The 14,397-nt window shown below is 38.0% G+C and overlaps 1 protein-coding gene across 1 annotated transcript in view; it reads right to left on the bottom strand.

Moving 5' to 3' along the window:
• ANAPC4 (anaphase promoting complex subunit 4) overlaps nt 1-14,081 on the bottom strand; it is a 35,731-nt gene extending 21,650 nt beyond the window's left edge. The window contains exons 1-14 of the mRNA XM_055588180.1: nt 13,808-14,081; nt 11,407-11,512; nt 9,316-9,448; nt 7,698-7,772; nt 7,528-7,554; nt 7,389-7,433; nt 6,666-6,750; nt 5,946-6,050; nt 4,566-4,649; nt 3,319-3,405; nt 2,839-2,903; nt 2,044-2,086; nt 1,861-1,937; nt 21-121 (exon numbers count right to left, since the gene is read on the bottom strand). Coding sequence (XP_055444155.1) covers nt 21-121; nt 1,861-1,937; nt 2,044-2,086; nt 2,839-2,903; nt 3,319-3,405; nt 4,566-4,649; nt 5,946-6,050; nt 6,666-6,750; nt 7,389-7,433; nt 7,528-7,554; nt 7,698-7,772; nt 9,316-9,448; nt 11,407-11,512; nt 13,808-13,936 — 1,162 coding nt within the window. The 5' untranslated portion in view covers nt 13,937-14,081. The remainder of the gene's footprint in view (nt 1-20; nt 122-1,860; nt 1,938-2,043; nt 2,087-2,838; nt 2,904-3,318; nt 3,406-4,565; nt 4,650-5,945; nt 6,051-6,665; nt 6,751-7,388; nt 7,434-7,527; nt 7,555-7,697; nt 7,773-9,315; nt 9,449-11,406; nt 11,513-13,807) is intronic.
• Nucleotides 14,082-14,397: the final 316 nt, after the last annotated feature.

Genomic DNA, 14,397 nt, shown 5'->3' with positions numbered 1-14,397 from the left:
TTGAGAAATAAAATTACCACCTTCAATTCCTGCAGCGTCTAGTCCAAGAGGTTCATATTTTTGCTTCCATGAAGCCATTCCTTTCAGTTCACTCAAGTGGTATAATAAAGACTCTGAGCCACTATCAAAAACAGAGCAGAAATAAATTAGCATCATCATCGTCATCACGGTGGCAGGCACCTACCATCTTGCTTGAATATTTCTAAGTTTTCAGAAATAAAAACTGAAAGTAACTTTAATTTTCTTTCTATGAGAGACTGCTGCTGCTGCTGCTAAGTCGCTTCAGTCGTGTCCAACTCTGCGCAACCCCGTAGACGGCAGCCCACCAGGCTCTCCAGTCCCTGGGATTCTCCAGGCAAAAATACTGGAGTGGGTTGCCATTTCCTTCTCCAATGCATGAAAGTGAAAAGTGAAAGTCAAGTCGCTCAGTCATGTCTGACTCTTAGCGACCCCATGGACTGCAGCCTACCAGGCTTCCCTGTCCATGGGATTTTCCAGGCAAGAGTACTGGAGTGGGGTGCCATTGCTATGAGAGACTATTAGCTCTCAAAATTATTTCAAAAAACTGTAGCAGAATCATTTGGTTGTCATGACTAGTGAGATCAATTGGCCACATGATTAAACTTTATAAGATCAAATTATGTTCCACAGTTGGTCCTGGCACAGTTAAGATTATATGGTCATCTTGTTCACCTAACAGCTATGTATTTAACACTGAGCAAATATTTATTAAGCCCCAACTTCAGGTCAGGCACTATGGGGACTTCATGGTAAACAAAACGAAAGGGTCCTTATAACACTGATAGTCTAATGGGGGAGAGAGTCATAACCACATAATCAGATAGTTTCATAATTTCATAATCAGACCATTTCAACTACATAAATGCCTTAGAGGAAAACACACCAGGTACAGGTGAAAGAGAAGAACCTGAACTAGTCTGGGAATTAGAGAAGGATTGCCTCAACATCTGAGCTGAGAGCTGGGAAATATAAGTGAAGAACAGAGTGGGAGTGTTCCAAAAAGCACAAGAGACGTACAAAAGCCCCAGGTAGAAGACAAAAATGTCAAGTTTGAGAAGGCCACCAAAGACATAGGTGCTAAGAAATGGGAAGGCACTGGAAGTTTCTAATAAGAGTAACATGATCAGATCCACTGTGGAGAACACATCTGAGGGACACAGTGTGGACTGGAGGAGACCAGGCCGACAGCCCTACAGAGAGCCCTACCCCTCAGCTCAAAGACAGAGGTAAGGGCCAGGGGTCTCAGCATAAACAAATCTATCGAAATCTGAGTCAAACACTGAACATCAACCTGCAAGCCGCCTCACTGAGGTGGCGGTGTTTAGAAATGGCTTGAGACTTGAGGATCTAGAACAGTCTTGGCTCTGACACGTAATAACTTTGGGGCAGCCATATGCCCTTTCTGAACTTCAGTTTCTTCTTATGAAAATAAGGATAATCACAACCAACACCTTGCCAAGGACTTAAATGCAAAAGTATGTAACATGCTTTTACATAACATATAAAATGATATGTTATGTAACTTACTTAATTTCACCACTCAAAAAAGGGTATAATGCCCTATTCAAGACATAACTCATGGCTGTCTGGGTGAGAAAAAAGCCCAGGTAGGGCCTAGGGTGGTGGAAAGATATTGGAAAGTTATTTCACAGAGCAGTCACTATTATTGATTCTTTAAATCTTGGGCACTCTAAGATTCCCCTCAAATGCTAAGGCAAAAATTTCATCTAGAAGACGCTCAAACAGAGAATGCCAGATGATGAAAAGAAGTCTGAAGAAAGAAACCAACGCTAAGTACGTGCGGATGCAACACCAAAAGATTCTACGTCATCTTCATACCTCTGTAAGTGACTTATAACCAGTTTTTGTATACTGGAATATGATGACTCTATAGACTGGCCAAGCTTCTTTAAGCCCTGATTAAGAGAAAAAAATATAACATTTAGCATACAAGATACTATATGCCATTCTAAAAAAATTAAGACTATGTTCATAGCCATTAAAGTACAAAGATAACCACACCTTTACTGTTAACTGGTTCATTAAGAGGGTCTGAAGTTCAGCACTAGAATGAAAAAAAAAGTATTTTTAGTCTTCTCTATTTAAAATCTGAATGCATCACTTAAAACATTTAATTTCAAAGTACAAATTTAAACAAAGATTTTAAACAAATAAAAAGAAGTAGCCCAACAAAAATTAAGACTTTGTTGTACTCAGAGAAACAGACAAAAACAGGAAACATTAAAGTCCACAAAAGACTGAAATAGACACGAGAAATGTGCTATACACTAAAATGGTATTTCACGTCAGTAAGGAGAAGATGTACTACTCATTAAGTTATACTGGGCAATTATCTAGACACTTAGAAAAAAATAAGTTGTTATGTCTTTCATAGCATACAACCAAATAAATCATATCTGGAACATGTAAATGGAATAAAATCATAAACCACCAAAAAAATCTCTGGATGAAAATAAAGATCTTTGACTGCTTAATATGGGAAAGATCTTTTTAAGAATAATGTTGAAGTAAATACAATAAAGGAAAAGAGTGATTTAGCTACATAAAAATTTTTAATTTTTTATACATTTAAAAAGTACAGGTATATGTACACATGGTACATACACATAAAATGATTACATTTACATAGAAAATAAATACGTGAATAAAAAAGCCTAGAAAGATACATACTATTCTTTGCTTTTTGTGCATCAGAATTTTCTTTTTTTTTTTTTTTACAATGAATATGAACTGCTTTTGAAATAAATTACTTTAAAAGAGAAGGTAAAGCAAGAGTATCTAATGTAAGTTTATTACCTTGCTTTCCCCCACAACAACAAGTCCATGAATTCATCTTGCACTGATGTGGTTGTGTTCTTTTCCTAGAGAAAGATGGATAAACTCATGATAAGTGTTTTAAATAAGCATTATTTATTCAAAATTACAGCAACATGACTCCCTTTCTTACCTTTAACCTTCTCTCAATTCCATATTTAAACTGATTATCTGAATAGCAGTTATGAGGAAACAGCCAGTCAGCTCTTCCAACAACTGTCCTTAATCGCCACATCCTATTAGCTCCACTTCACAATCCTGTCCCTACCTAAGTTTTTCCAGTGGGAAGGACTGGCATTATCTCTCTCTGAGACAAGAGTTTGAGGTTAGATCAAGCCATCTCAAAGAAATCATGATCTGAGCCTTGAACAAATCAGACCAATTTTTCTCATGTCCCTCATGAACTGAGTAAGGACATCATACACTCTAAACACCTTCCATGGGAAACTCCAGTTACATCACCTGCACAAACTTGGTAAGACGAGAATCCATCTGCATCAGTATTTCTTCCCAGGCTTCACACATACATGTCAGTGACAAATTTATATACTATTAGCAAAAAGAAAAAATATTAAAGTAGCAAAAAATATTTAAGTCAATATGCTAACTAAATAATACATGCTTCTTACTGCCAATTGTCTCAAAGAAATCCAGGATTTACTGTAAACCACTTTTAACTCCGTTAAGCCTCAGAAAGAAGAGACCATGGCTAACACTTGATAATCATTTAACTATCAAACATTCTCAGATTAAGTTTTTATTTAACTACCAAACATTCTCAAATTAAGTGTTTATCTGGTAAAACAGATATTTTTCAACTTTTTACATATACGATGTGTTTTATGTACATTAACTGTTAAAATGCTGATTGGTCAACTATTCAATCTTCAAACAGTATCCTTTTAAAAAGATACTGATCTCCAGAAATCTTTGACATGAAGTACACTAGTGACCGTGGCAGACTGAAGACAGAAGGTCACGGTGCTTTGTAGCTCCTCAATCCGGGTGTATAGTCAGTTTCTCTAGTCTGTCGATTTGGGCTGGCCTTGCGTCTCAGTGCGACAAAGTAGCACAAGCGTCACTGAGTCCAAGGCTCCAGAAGGCTTTGCAAGCTTCCACTTATACTCCTGACACTCCCGCTGTCGACACCACTTACCCAACAAGCCTGATCTAGCCTGTTGGGAAATGGGGAGTGTGGAACTCAGATAAAGCCATCACGGCTGAGAGATACTTGGACAAGCCAGCTGACCACTGCTGTACGACCAAGACCGGCCTGAATAGCTGAACCTAGCCCAGAACAACAGAACCTTCAGCTGGGCCTGGCCCAAACAGTCAACTAACTAAAACACCAATCACCTGCTAATTGGGGGTACATTTATTATATTCAAAAGCTGTTAGAATGACTATTTTCCATAATATTTGATTTGCAAAGAAACTTTTAAAATTGCAAAATATCTTATTTATGAGAATGTTTAAAAAGATTTAAACTACTTTTTTTCTTTTCTTTTGGAGATATAGAGATGGGTTGGAATAGATTTTCAATTAAATTTCTTTTTCTTGTTTCAGTGGACATTATAAGCTTATCTATCAGACTAGACACCTCTGCCATGTATAGTTGGCTTTAAAAAGTAAGATTTTCAAGTTTTTTATTTACACAACATTAGAAACTTATAGTAAACAGTCACATAAAACAAGCTATAAATAAATACCTGTAAAAGAGCTGAAATGTGAGTAAACTTTCTGGCCATTCGAGTTACTTCAGGTAAGAAAGAGTACAATAGATTGGTTTCAAGCTGTCAAATCAAAATATTAAAGTGAGTCACAAACAGATATATTTACTACTTTTAAGGAAGAGTCAAGGTGTAACTATGTATCAGAAAGACTACCTCAGAATTTTGCTCCTTTTCAGTATAACAAATTAAAAAATAACAGAATATAATTTTAGGATTCTCTCATCTGTAGTGTCTAACTATGTACAGATTACCTCCTCTAAGTTAGCAGTACTCTCTACTTAGAATAAATGTAATAATCTAATTTATACCACTATTATGAGAGACTTTTAAAATGATCACAAATATCTAAAAAATTTTTAAGGAATTATAGCTACTAATAAATACAAGTTAACTATCTATTACAGAGGTACATGATTTATCAAAATAAAGTTGTTATTAAAATCATCTCTTACAATTTCCACATAAAGAGTGAATTGTTTTACTATAGCACCAAACACAATTCAGGAAATCGTATTTTCACAGAACCTTAAGGTGAAGAGCAACCATGAACAACTGTTCCAGCAAATAGCAGGAAGTCAAGAGCTCTCTGCTGTTGTGAACACAATGAAATTCTAAGGCCTCATTTGCGTCACATGCTGCATCTTTTCATCCTACTTTTGTTTAAGAGTTCACACATACTTAGATTAAGTGGCTCAGTTATTTGAGATGAAATTTTCGGGAAGATTTTCTTGAAGGCAAAGCTACAATCTAAATACTCTGTAGGAGCCCAGTTTCCACAGTCTACGATACAAACAGCACACAATGAAAAGGTTTTCCCCAGTTTTAAGTAGGCATCTCACACAAGAGGCGATGTGTTAGTTAAATAAGAGCCCCGGCTCTGGAGCCAGACTGCCCAGCAGCACCTTCAAGTCCTTACCAAGCAAGCTACAGTTCCTCTGCGTGCCATTTACTCAACTACAAAATGGGGATAATAACAGCACCTATCTATTAGGTTACTGTGAGGATTCACATAAAATTATACTGAATTACTCAGTACTCGGCACACATTAAATAATTAATAAGTATTAGCTATTATTATTATCAGGGTCAAAATCCCAAGAAAACACTTGTCACAAACATGAACTGGTATAGCCACAAGTTAATACTGGTCATTAACAGACCACTGAAACACTGTTTTGATGAAAATTATGCTTAGCAATTGGAGTAATAAGGTATTCACCAGTAACACTCTAAGATTTAGAAGCTCCAAGTCAATTTTTTGCTTTGTTTTAATGACCATTAGAATCCAGTGATATGGATAATAAAAACCAAAGCTTTAAAAATATATATTTACTCTCTGCTGGTTCAAATACTCGCCTGAAAATATGAAACTTCTGAAGCACCACTGGCAGAAACTTCTGTGACCACTGACAATGATTTCAAATCACTTGACAGACATAACGCAAGACAAGTACCAACAATCTGTAAAACAGTCAAATCCCCGTTATATTTAGTGTCACTGCTACACTGTATCTGCTTACAATACAGGAAGCAAAAATTCAGAGCTCTAAAAAGCAGTTAACTCCTGCCACGTATGTGGCAGATAAAGGCATGTGTCCACTTAGTTGCAAGGACACAGACACAGACCCTAACAAGGCACCCAAGTGCTGGAGAACTAACATAGCCCACAGAGCCTGCAACATTTTCTATCCTTTTAGGGAACTGTAAGAATAAGAAAAAGGTATGGAAAAGACCAAGACTGAGCCTAAGATTGCTTCTAATGACTTTCATCACTTTCCAATCACAAATGGTAGCTCTTAAACGCAAGGCTAGAAAAACATTAAATCATAATCAAGTGTTCCATAGCAATCTTTTAGTTAAGAAAAATTTTTTTGACTAATTCTACTAAGAACCTCTGATCTTCAGAGACATCATATCACTATTTTATCTTAGTAAGAAAATTATCCTCTTAACATTTAAGGACAAGTAAATCCAAGAAATGAAACTGAGAAAAAAAGTAATGTTTTATTCTTTTCCATAAATCAGTCAGTTGTTACATTCTAAGGCAAAAATAAAGAATCTTAAAGAAAAACTTACCCCAGTGACTCGAGCAATTTTGAACATTCCATAAGCATAAAGCTCAATAAAACCAGAGCTTCCTCCAAGGACAAGAATATTAAGCCTGATTAAAAATAATGCAACAAGCTGAGGACAACAGAGAGGACCAAGTTCTTACACCAAGATACAAGTTGTTGCTGCCCTCATATAATCTGCACACTCAAGCTCCCTAGCAGGGAGACTGAACCTCTAAATAAATTCACCAAGTTTCAATTACATTGGGCTTGTTCTTTTTTTTTCCCCCTAAAGAACAACATAAATTTCATTCGGCCTAAAAAACCTAAGTTTACAGTAAAATAAGAATATATTATTTTAACAATTGTATTTATATACCCTCAATAATAAAATCATCTCTTTTCCAGTTAATATAAAGTGCCATCAGTTTTATCATGGCCCTGATGCTAAACATATTAAGTGGGCTTAAAGAACCTGAAGATTTGAATTTAAATTTCAGAAACTCAAGCACTTCTATCCTCCTTTACTTTTTAAAAATGAAAGTATACCATAATATTAAACTTGACACAAATATCATACAATAAAAATGAGTGAATAATAGATATTGTCTGTTTATTGTTCAGAGGTATTTGTCAGCAATGAAATAAAATGACAAAGAAAATATCTTTGGAACTCTGGTATAAAACTGCCTAAGGTATCAAATTTAAGAAAATAAAACTTGTTATTTAAGATGTCTGCAAGATTTACCTGACATCTCCCAAAAGTTTAATAATTTCATCAGAATTTTCTTCACTAAAATATAAAAATAAATTGGGTTATCTTTCAACTATATGCTTCAAATAATAAAAGATTTATCTTACTTGAAAACAAAAAAGGCATACTTTACCTAAATATTTTTGAGGTATTGCTATAACTAGAAAAAAACAAACAGATTAGGGTAAAAAACTCTCAATAGAAATGCATTTTTTTAAAACACACGAGAAAATTGTCAACATTAAAAGTAAAAGAAAGAAACCTGTAAGGTTAATTCTAATGAGATTAAACTCTGATACTTACTTTTTTGGCAATGTAGGAAGTTTAGGTAAGAGAAGATTTGATTCATCCTCAGAATTATAAAAGGATGTTAGAACACTACAAAGGGGAAAATAAGACAAAAATAAGTATTATAAAAACAAAGATTCTACTTCTCTTTCCATTAAAAAATATTAATTTTTAAAGGCCCAATTTTACATATGACACATTACCAAATAAAATACTGACTTTTACAATGGTAAAACTGTGTATGGCATTTAACAATCACACACAAGAAATAGAAAAGTTGGAAATTCTTCATTTATCTTGAACTTTATTTCTGAAAGAAAAAAAAATCAGCCTACCCACTTTACATTAAGAGGAACAAATATTTATAAACAATTTTCTCAGCATATGAAATGCATCCATATGTATTCAGTATCAGTACCAGATATGGACTGAGAATTTATGATTCCTTATCTTTCCTCTAAAACCAACACTAAACATAGGAGTACCAAGAGTAATTTTAAAGAACACTGCAGTTATTATATGATGTAATGATGGGTTCTATGACTTACACACATTTGGAGACGTAACAATCCAGTTGGTGCATATAAGATGACACCAAGTATTTTGAAACAGTTTTATTTATCCTCCCATTTTTTTCAATCCTACCTCCAAATACAGACGGAAATGAATAAGGTGAAAAGTGGTGTCCTGAAAGACCCTGGAATCTCCATATAACATTTCTGAACTCTTAACAGAAAGTGTGTTAGGAATACACTTAGCAGGTAACTGGACTGGGACAGAAATTACATGGTATACTCTGTTCCTCTATAAATTCACATGACCACTTGCAACCTTTATTATTTGATGATGGATTGATCCTTGTTTTATCTACAGTGAATTTTAAACCCCAGGCTAGACCTTATTATCTAATATTTTTACAAGCCCCTCCTGAGGAAATTTGTGAATTAATAATCAGGATTTACAAATTCATTTGATATTAACTTAAAACTTAATTAGAACAGAAAAGCTAACAAGAAGAAAATGATCTTATTTCCTCAAAAAAAAACCAAAACAACTTTTATGTTCAGTACTCACTAAGCCTACTGACCCTTTAGGCTATCTTTACTGCAAATGTGGCAGAGTACTTGATTTCACAGACTAAGGCAAAACTATTTTCACAAAATAAGGAACCTATAGGGACCACAAAAACGAACTCATTCAGTATCAAAACAAAATGCTCAATTCAGCACTTTTCATAGTCGAAAAATATTTACTCAGACACAGAAACACAAAGTTCCAGAATGAAATATATGGTGAACAGAAAAACAGAACCTTAATTTGCTAATCAGCAATCTTAACTAATATTACTTGAAACTATAAGTCATTGATATAAACTTTTAAAAATAACCAAGAAGAAAAATCTTGGCCATTCAGGCATTGCTGCTCCAATAATAAAACAGATTTTTTTCCAGAAGAGAAAGAAATCTAGCAAACATTAAAAAAATTTCATCTTGATAAGCTTAAGACAAAAGGTTAAAAGCAAATACACATACTCAATACTCAGATATGCCTAAGTTTCCACTTTTTCATTTAAAAAATGAAAATTTCATGAACATCCTACTGGGACCACTGGGGTTTTTCTTTATTACTCTACCTGCTCTCAACAGTCACTTCCATCCAATGCATACAAGAAACTGGGGCCTCCACAGAAAAAGAGTGCAAGCTTTCAGGTTTTTCTACATCACACAACACAATTTTCTTGGTATCAGCAAGAGCAAAAGCCAAAACTAAAACAAGAAGAAATAATCAGAATAAGTCAGTGTAATATTAAGAGAAAGATGGGTATTTCATTTCTTGCCCAATTTTACTATTTTAAATATATCATAATCATAGAACTGATTTAACCCTTAAATCCTTCCTTTAAATAAGTAAAAAACTGAAAGGTATCTTTGCATACAGTTAAGCTGTTATCGACACTTACTTTCAAATGCTCGAACTTTTGTGAGCAACCTACTCCTGTCCTGTGTACTGTTCTGAACATCTTACATTTCAGAGCCTCTAGACTGGAACCTCGATGCCAAGCAGGAAACACAGACAGACATCAACATATAAACAATCATATCGTATCACCAAGACATACCGGTCCCCACCTGAAAGTTACAAAGTGATTCCATCTGCTTGGTTCCTGGGAAGGTTTTTTATTCCTCTTTTTAATTTCTAACCCTTATTGAACAGGGATATCAAATACTGATGGGTCTTCTTCCTTTCACTGTGGCTGAATCATCTAGTATCGTTTCTCTACAGAAGTCTTTAATGTCTTCCTAACATATAAAATTGAAGAACGTCTAGACAGAAGGCTGTGTGTTTCACTGTATACCAATACACACAACTCTGTGAGATGAGAGGCAATCCAAGTCTCCTCTTCTTTAAAACAATTTAAAGCAATCTTGAAATAATCATTACCAAGCTAAGCCCTATTTTACTGTCCAAAAACAGGAGACATTTTTTAATGATAAAAATATCACTTACTTAAATACATTTTCACACACAATGACTTTCATGATTTTTGAGATCCGGATGTTTTTGGATGAAGAGAGCAAGATCTCAAAATACTACTTACACAAGTTCTCTAATTTTGCACATACTTTTTTATTTTTTTTCCAGTAGAAGAAACAAGAACTGAGCAAAATGAATATAGACCAAAATAGCTGTTATCTGTAGAGTGACAGGCTTTCAGGGCATTTTTCATACTTATATTTATCTAGGGAAAAAAGGAGGCAACAAGGAGGAATACATATCATTTTACAAAAACAATTTGTTTTTTTTAGGCACCAATGATACAGATGACTTGCAGCATTTCCTGTGCTGACCGGACATGTACAGCAGCTCAAATGGCTGTCAGTGTAATAACACATGGAAGAGGAGAGTTCAGGCCTCAGAGCAGCAGCAGGGTAAGCTACAACACGCAGGGTACCAACAGGAGTAAGATCACATGGAAATTGAAGGAAGGGGGTCAAAACTGACAGTCCTTCAGGTGAGGTAAACAATTGTGCAGAGAGAATATTTGCGAAACACCCATTTAATGCTAAAACACATTTTGGGGCGAAAAGGCCACGGTGGCCCTGAACTGACTGCTGCTGCTGCTAAGTCGCTTCAGTCGTGTCCAACTCTGTGTGACCCCATAGACGGCAGCCCACCAGGCTCCCCTGTTCCAGGGATTATCCAGGCAAGAACACAGGAGTGGGTTGCCATTTCCTTCTCCAATGTATGAAAGTGAAAGTCAAGTTGCTCAGTCCTGTCCGACTCCTTGCGACCCCATGGACTGCAGCCTACCAGGCTCCTCCGCCCATGGGATTTTCCAGGCAAGAGTACTGGAGTGGGTTGCCATTGCCTTCTCCCTGAACTGACTAGAAAGTGGCAAATGAAGCTCTGGGCAAACAGTACAGAACAAGAGAGCAAAAGAACAAAACCAAAGTACCCTGTATATTCTCATAAAACTTCCTGTTAGACTTATCTTTGCCAAGAAGTCAGATTTCATTTTAGAGATATCTCTGCCATGAAACAAGATGGCAGAATTAATCTGAGTTCCATGAAAATACTATAAAGCATCTGAAAAAACAAAATTCCCAAATCAGTATTTAGAATTCTAGTACACTGTAAGAAAAATAAATTCTTTCTATAAGTTCTTTTTACAGAATACTCTTTCTGAAAAACAAAAACGTATTTTTTACAATACTGTCATTACGTTTGCCATCTGGTCTCCAAGCGAGACAGGTCACTTCCTTTCCTGTATTTTCATTTGGTGGAAAACTCCAAACTCGATGAAAACTTGCAAGTCGATGAAGTAAAACCTAAGACAAAACAGATAAAATGGCAGATAATAAAAACATCCATTTCCAAAAATAAAATAAATCTAAACCCCACTATAATTTTTTTTTAAATTGTACTAAGTGTAATATTTAGCCATCAGAAAAAATTCAAAGTCAAGAGTGTCTGAATGAACTTAAGGTATTTTCAAAGAAATGGGTGAAACAAGGTCTAATTTAACCCTGTACTCTACACATTTTCCTAACTTTTATGTCAACAAGAGACTTATGTTTTAGAAAGGAATACAGCTTCCCAGACAGCTCAGCGGTAAAGAATCTACCTGCCAAGCAGAAGACTCATGTATGATCCCTGGGTGGGGAAGATTCCCTAGAGAAGGAAATGGCAACCCATTCCAGTATTTTTGCCTGGAAAATCCCATAAAGAGAGGAGCCTGGCAGGCTACAGTCCATATGGTCGCAAAGAGTCTGACACAACTGAAGCGACTTAGCACACATGCATGCACTGGCTCATTCATGCCTTCCAACACTACTCATCATCATTTTTGGTGATTTCAAGAGCAACAATGTCCTGGCTTTTGGTTCTCAACTACCTCTTCTTCAATGATCACAGCTTCTGCCTCACCTCAGTCATTCCCAGGGTCATTGTTTGTTACACCGTCATTACCGACAACTACAAATGCTGCCATAAACTTCAGCTGCAAACTTCCCACTTTCCATCACTGTCTGTATCTTTCCTGCTCATCCCGACTAATACCCAACTTCAATTCTTCAACCTCACCAAGACACACAATCCAATGAGTCTACCACCGATTCTCCCTCACCCCACACGTGACCTCACTTCCCTACGAAATCAGGTTAGAATCCAGATCATCACTACAATCACTTCTCTTGTACCTAACTTCGACTCCCTTGCATCTCCTGCTTTTTGTCACCCTTTGTCACAACAACTCTGGTTAAACCCAACCACACCTGCACCCACGCAGCTGAACAGACGAGACACACAACCGTGCTCACTAGTTTCACTACAGAACCACGAACCTCATGTGCCTTCTAACACTGAAGAACAACCTATTAGATTCACTAGTCCACTCGCCTTGTCGGCTTCTTCAAACTTCTCTTCCGTCCTCAAAAGTCCAATATTTTCTTCTCCATCCTCACTCCTAAACGGTGCCCTTTCTTCTTCACTAAGAAAATGGAAGCAACAAGTGCCCACAATTACACCTACTTACCTGGTCACACTGATGCTCCTATTTTTTCCCTTCCCTCCTACAATTGTGGCTGAAGGAACTGCACTCCTCTCAGAGCCATGACAGAATTCCAGAACACTCTGGATGCGGAAGGAGACTAGATTTCATAGAGGGCTTTGAGAAAGCAGACATCAATACCCTGGCGACAAAGCCATGACAATCAACACAACTTTCCAGGCTGCTACGTTTCCCTGACTGCTAAGTTCCCTTTTCCAACTAGTTTCCAAGCCTGGCTGAAGACAACTCCCACCTGGCCAAGTAACTATCAGGACACCTGCCAAAGGGACAAAGGAGTAAAGACACAAAGGTGAAGGTTTCCTTACAAAATGTCTGCCAAGTAATTAGAAACTTTCAGCAGAAAGTTACAACTGGGTTACACTTGATTAAGTGTAATATAATGTGAACCAGAAATGGCAACCCACTCCAGTACTCTTGCCTGGAGAATCCCAGGGATGGGGAAGCCTGGTTGGCTTCCATCTATGGGATCGCACAGAGTCAGACACGACTGAAGCGACTTAGCAGCAGCAGCAGCAGAAATACTGACAACACTCAGGCACATTCCATCAGGAATCAGTGAATCAGGAACATTCCATCAGGTGAAGCATCACTCTTTGTTTCAATTTAAAGGTATTTTTAATGGGACGTGGCTAACCAACCAACACTGTGAATGTTGGACAACAGAATAAAGATTCTTAAACATCCTCTTTGGCAGCTACAGACATGCATATTCACAGGTCGAGTCTGACAACTCACCTTTGTTCTGCCTGAACTGTAAGTAAACGAAGGGCGGAATCTGTGGACCCACTACTATGTCAACTCATAAGTGATACATGAGCCTTTAAAAGCCCCATTTAACAAATAACTATGAGAGTCTCCGGGATTCAGGACCGTGTGATTTTATCAAGCTGTGTGAAAACTTGGCCACAGAATGCGCGAAATGGGTGTACGAAAGACCTTTCCTGTGTATGGTCCTTTATATTCACTTAGACTATGCAGCAAGACTGCAGAGAGGGGCAGGGTAGACAGGTGGCCCGGGCTCGGTGTCCTCGTGGCTGCGCGCCGGCTCACTCACCTCGCCCGCGGTGTTGGCCAAAGCAATGAGATCCCGCTTGGGTGACCAGACCAGGAAGATGATCTCCTGCGGCAACTGCTTCTCTCCCACCACCCGGAAGGACGGGAAACAGGTCGGGAAACGCAACATGGGGACGGCCCTGCAATGACTTCCCTAGTCGGAGGCTGGCTGGGGGCCCCCGCGGCCGCTCCCGCCCCGGACCCTTCCGGCAGAGCCCCAACGGCGGCGGTACCAGCGAGGTGCCCCACCGCAGCCAACGCGGCCCGGGCAGTCTCCGCCTCCCGCTCTCCCTGCCCGCGCCAGCCGCGCTGCCGCCGCCGCCGCGCGCTTTCCAGGCACTTCCGGCGCGCGAACTTCCTCGCGAGAGCACGGAGGCGAGGTTTCGATCAGCCAGAGTCCCTTCGACAGTCTCCAAACCGGTGATCCTCAGTCTTGCTTGCTCAGTAGAGATTTTTTGTTTCTTTTGCTTTAAACACCGTGCCCAGGCAGCACGCCAGACTGATGAAAAGCGCTTCCCTGGTGGCTCAGACGGTAAAGAATCCGCCTTCAATGCGGGAGACCTGGCTTCGATCCCTTGGTTGGGAAGATCC

This window comes from Bubalus kerabau, chromosome 7 (genome assembly GCF_029407905.1).
Source record: "Bubalus kerabau isolate K-KA32 ecotype Philippines breed swamp buffalo chromosome 7, PCC_UOA_SB_1v2, whole genome shotgun sequence".
Classification (NCBI taxonomy): domain Eukaryota; kingdom Metazoa; phylum Chordata; class Mammalia; order Artiodactyla; family Bovidae; genus Bubalus; species Bubalus kerabau.
The sequence above is the reverse complement of the archived record's forward strand: the minus strand, read 5'-3'. Positions and strand labels throughout refer to the sequence as shown.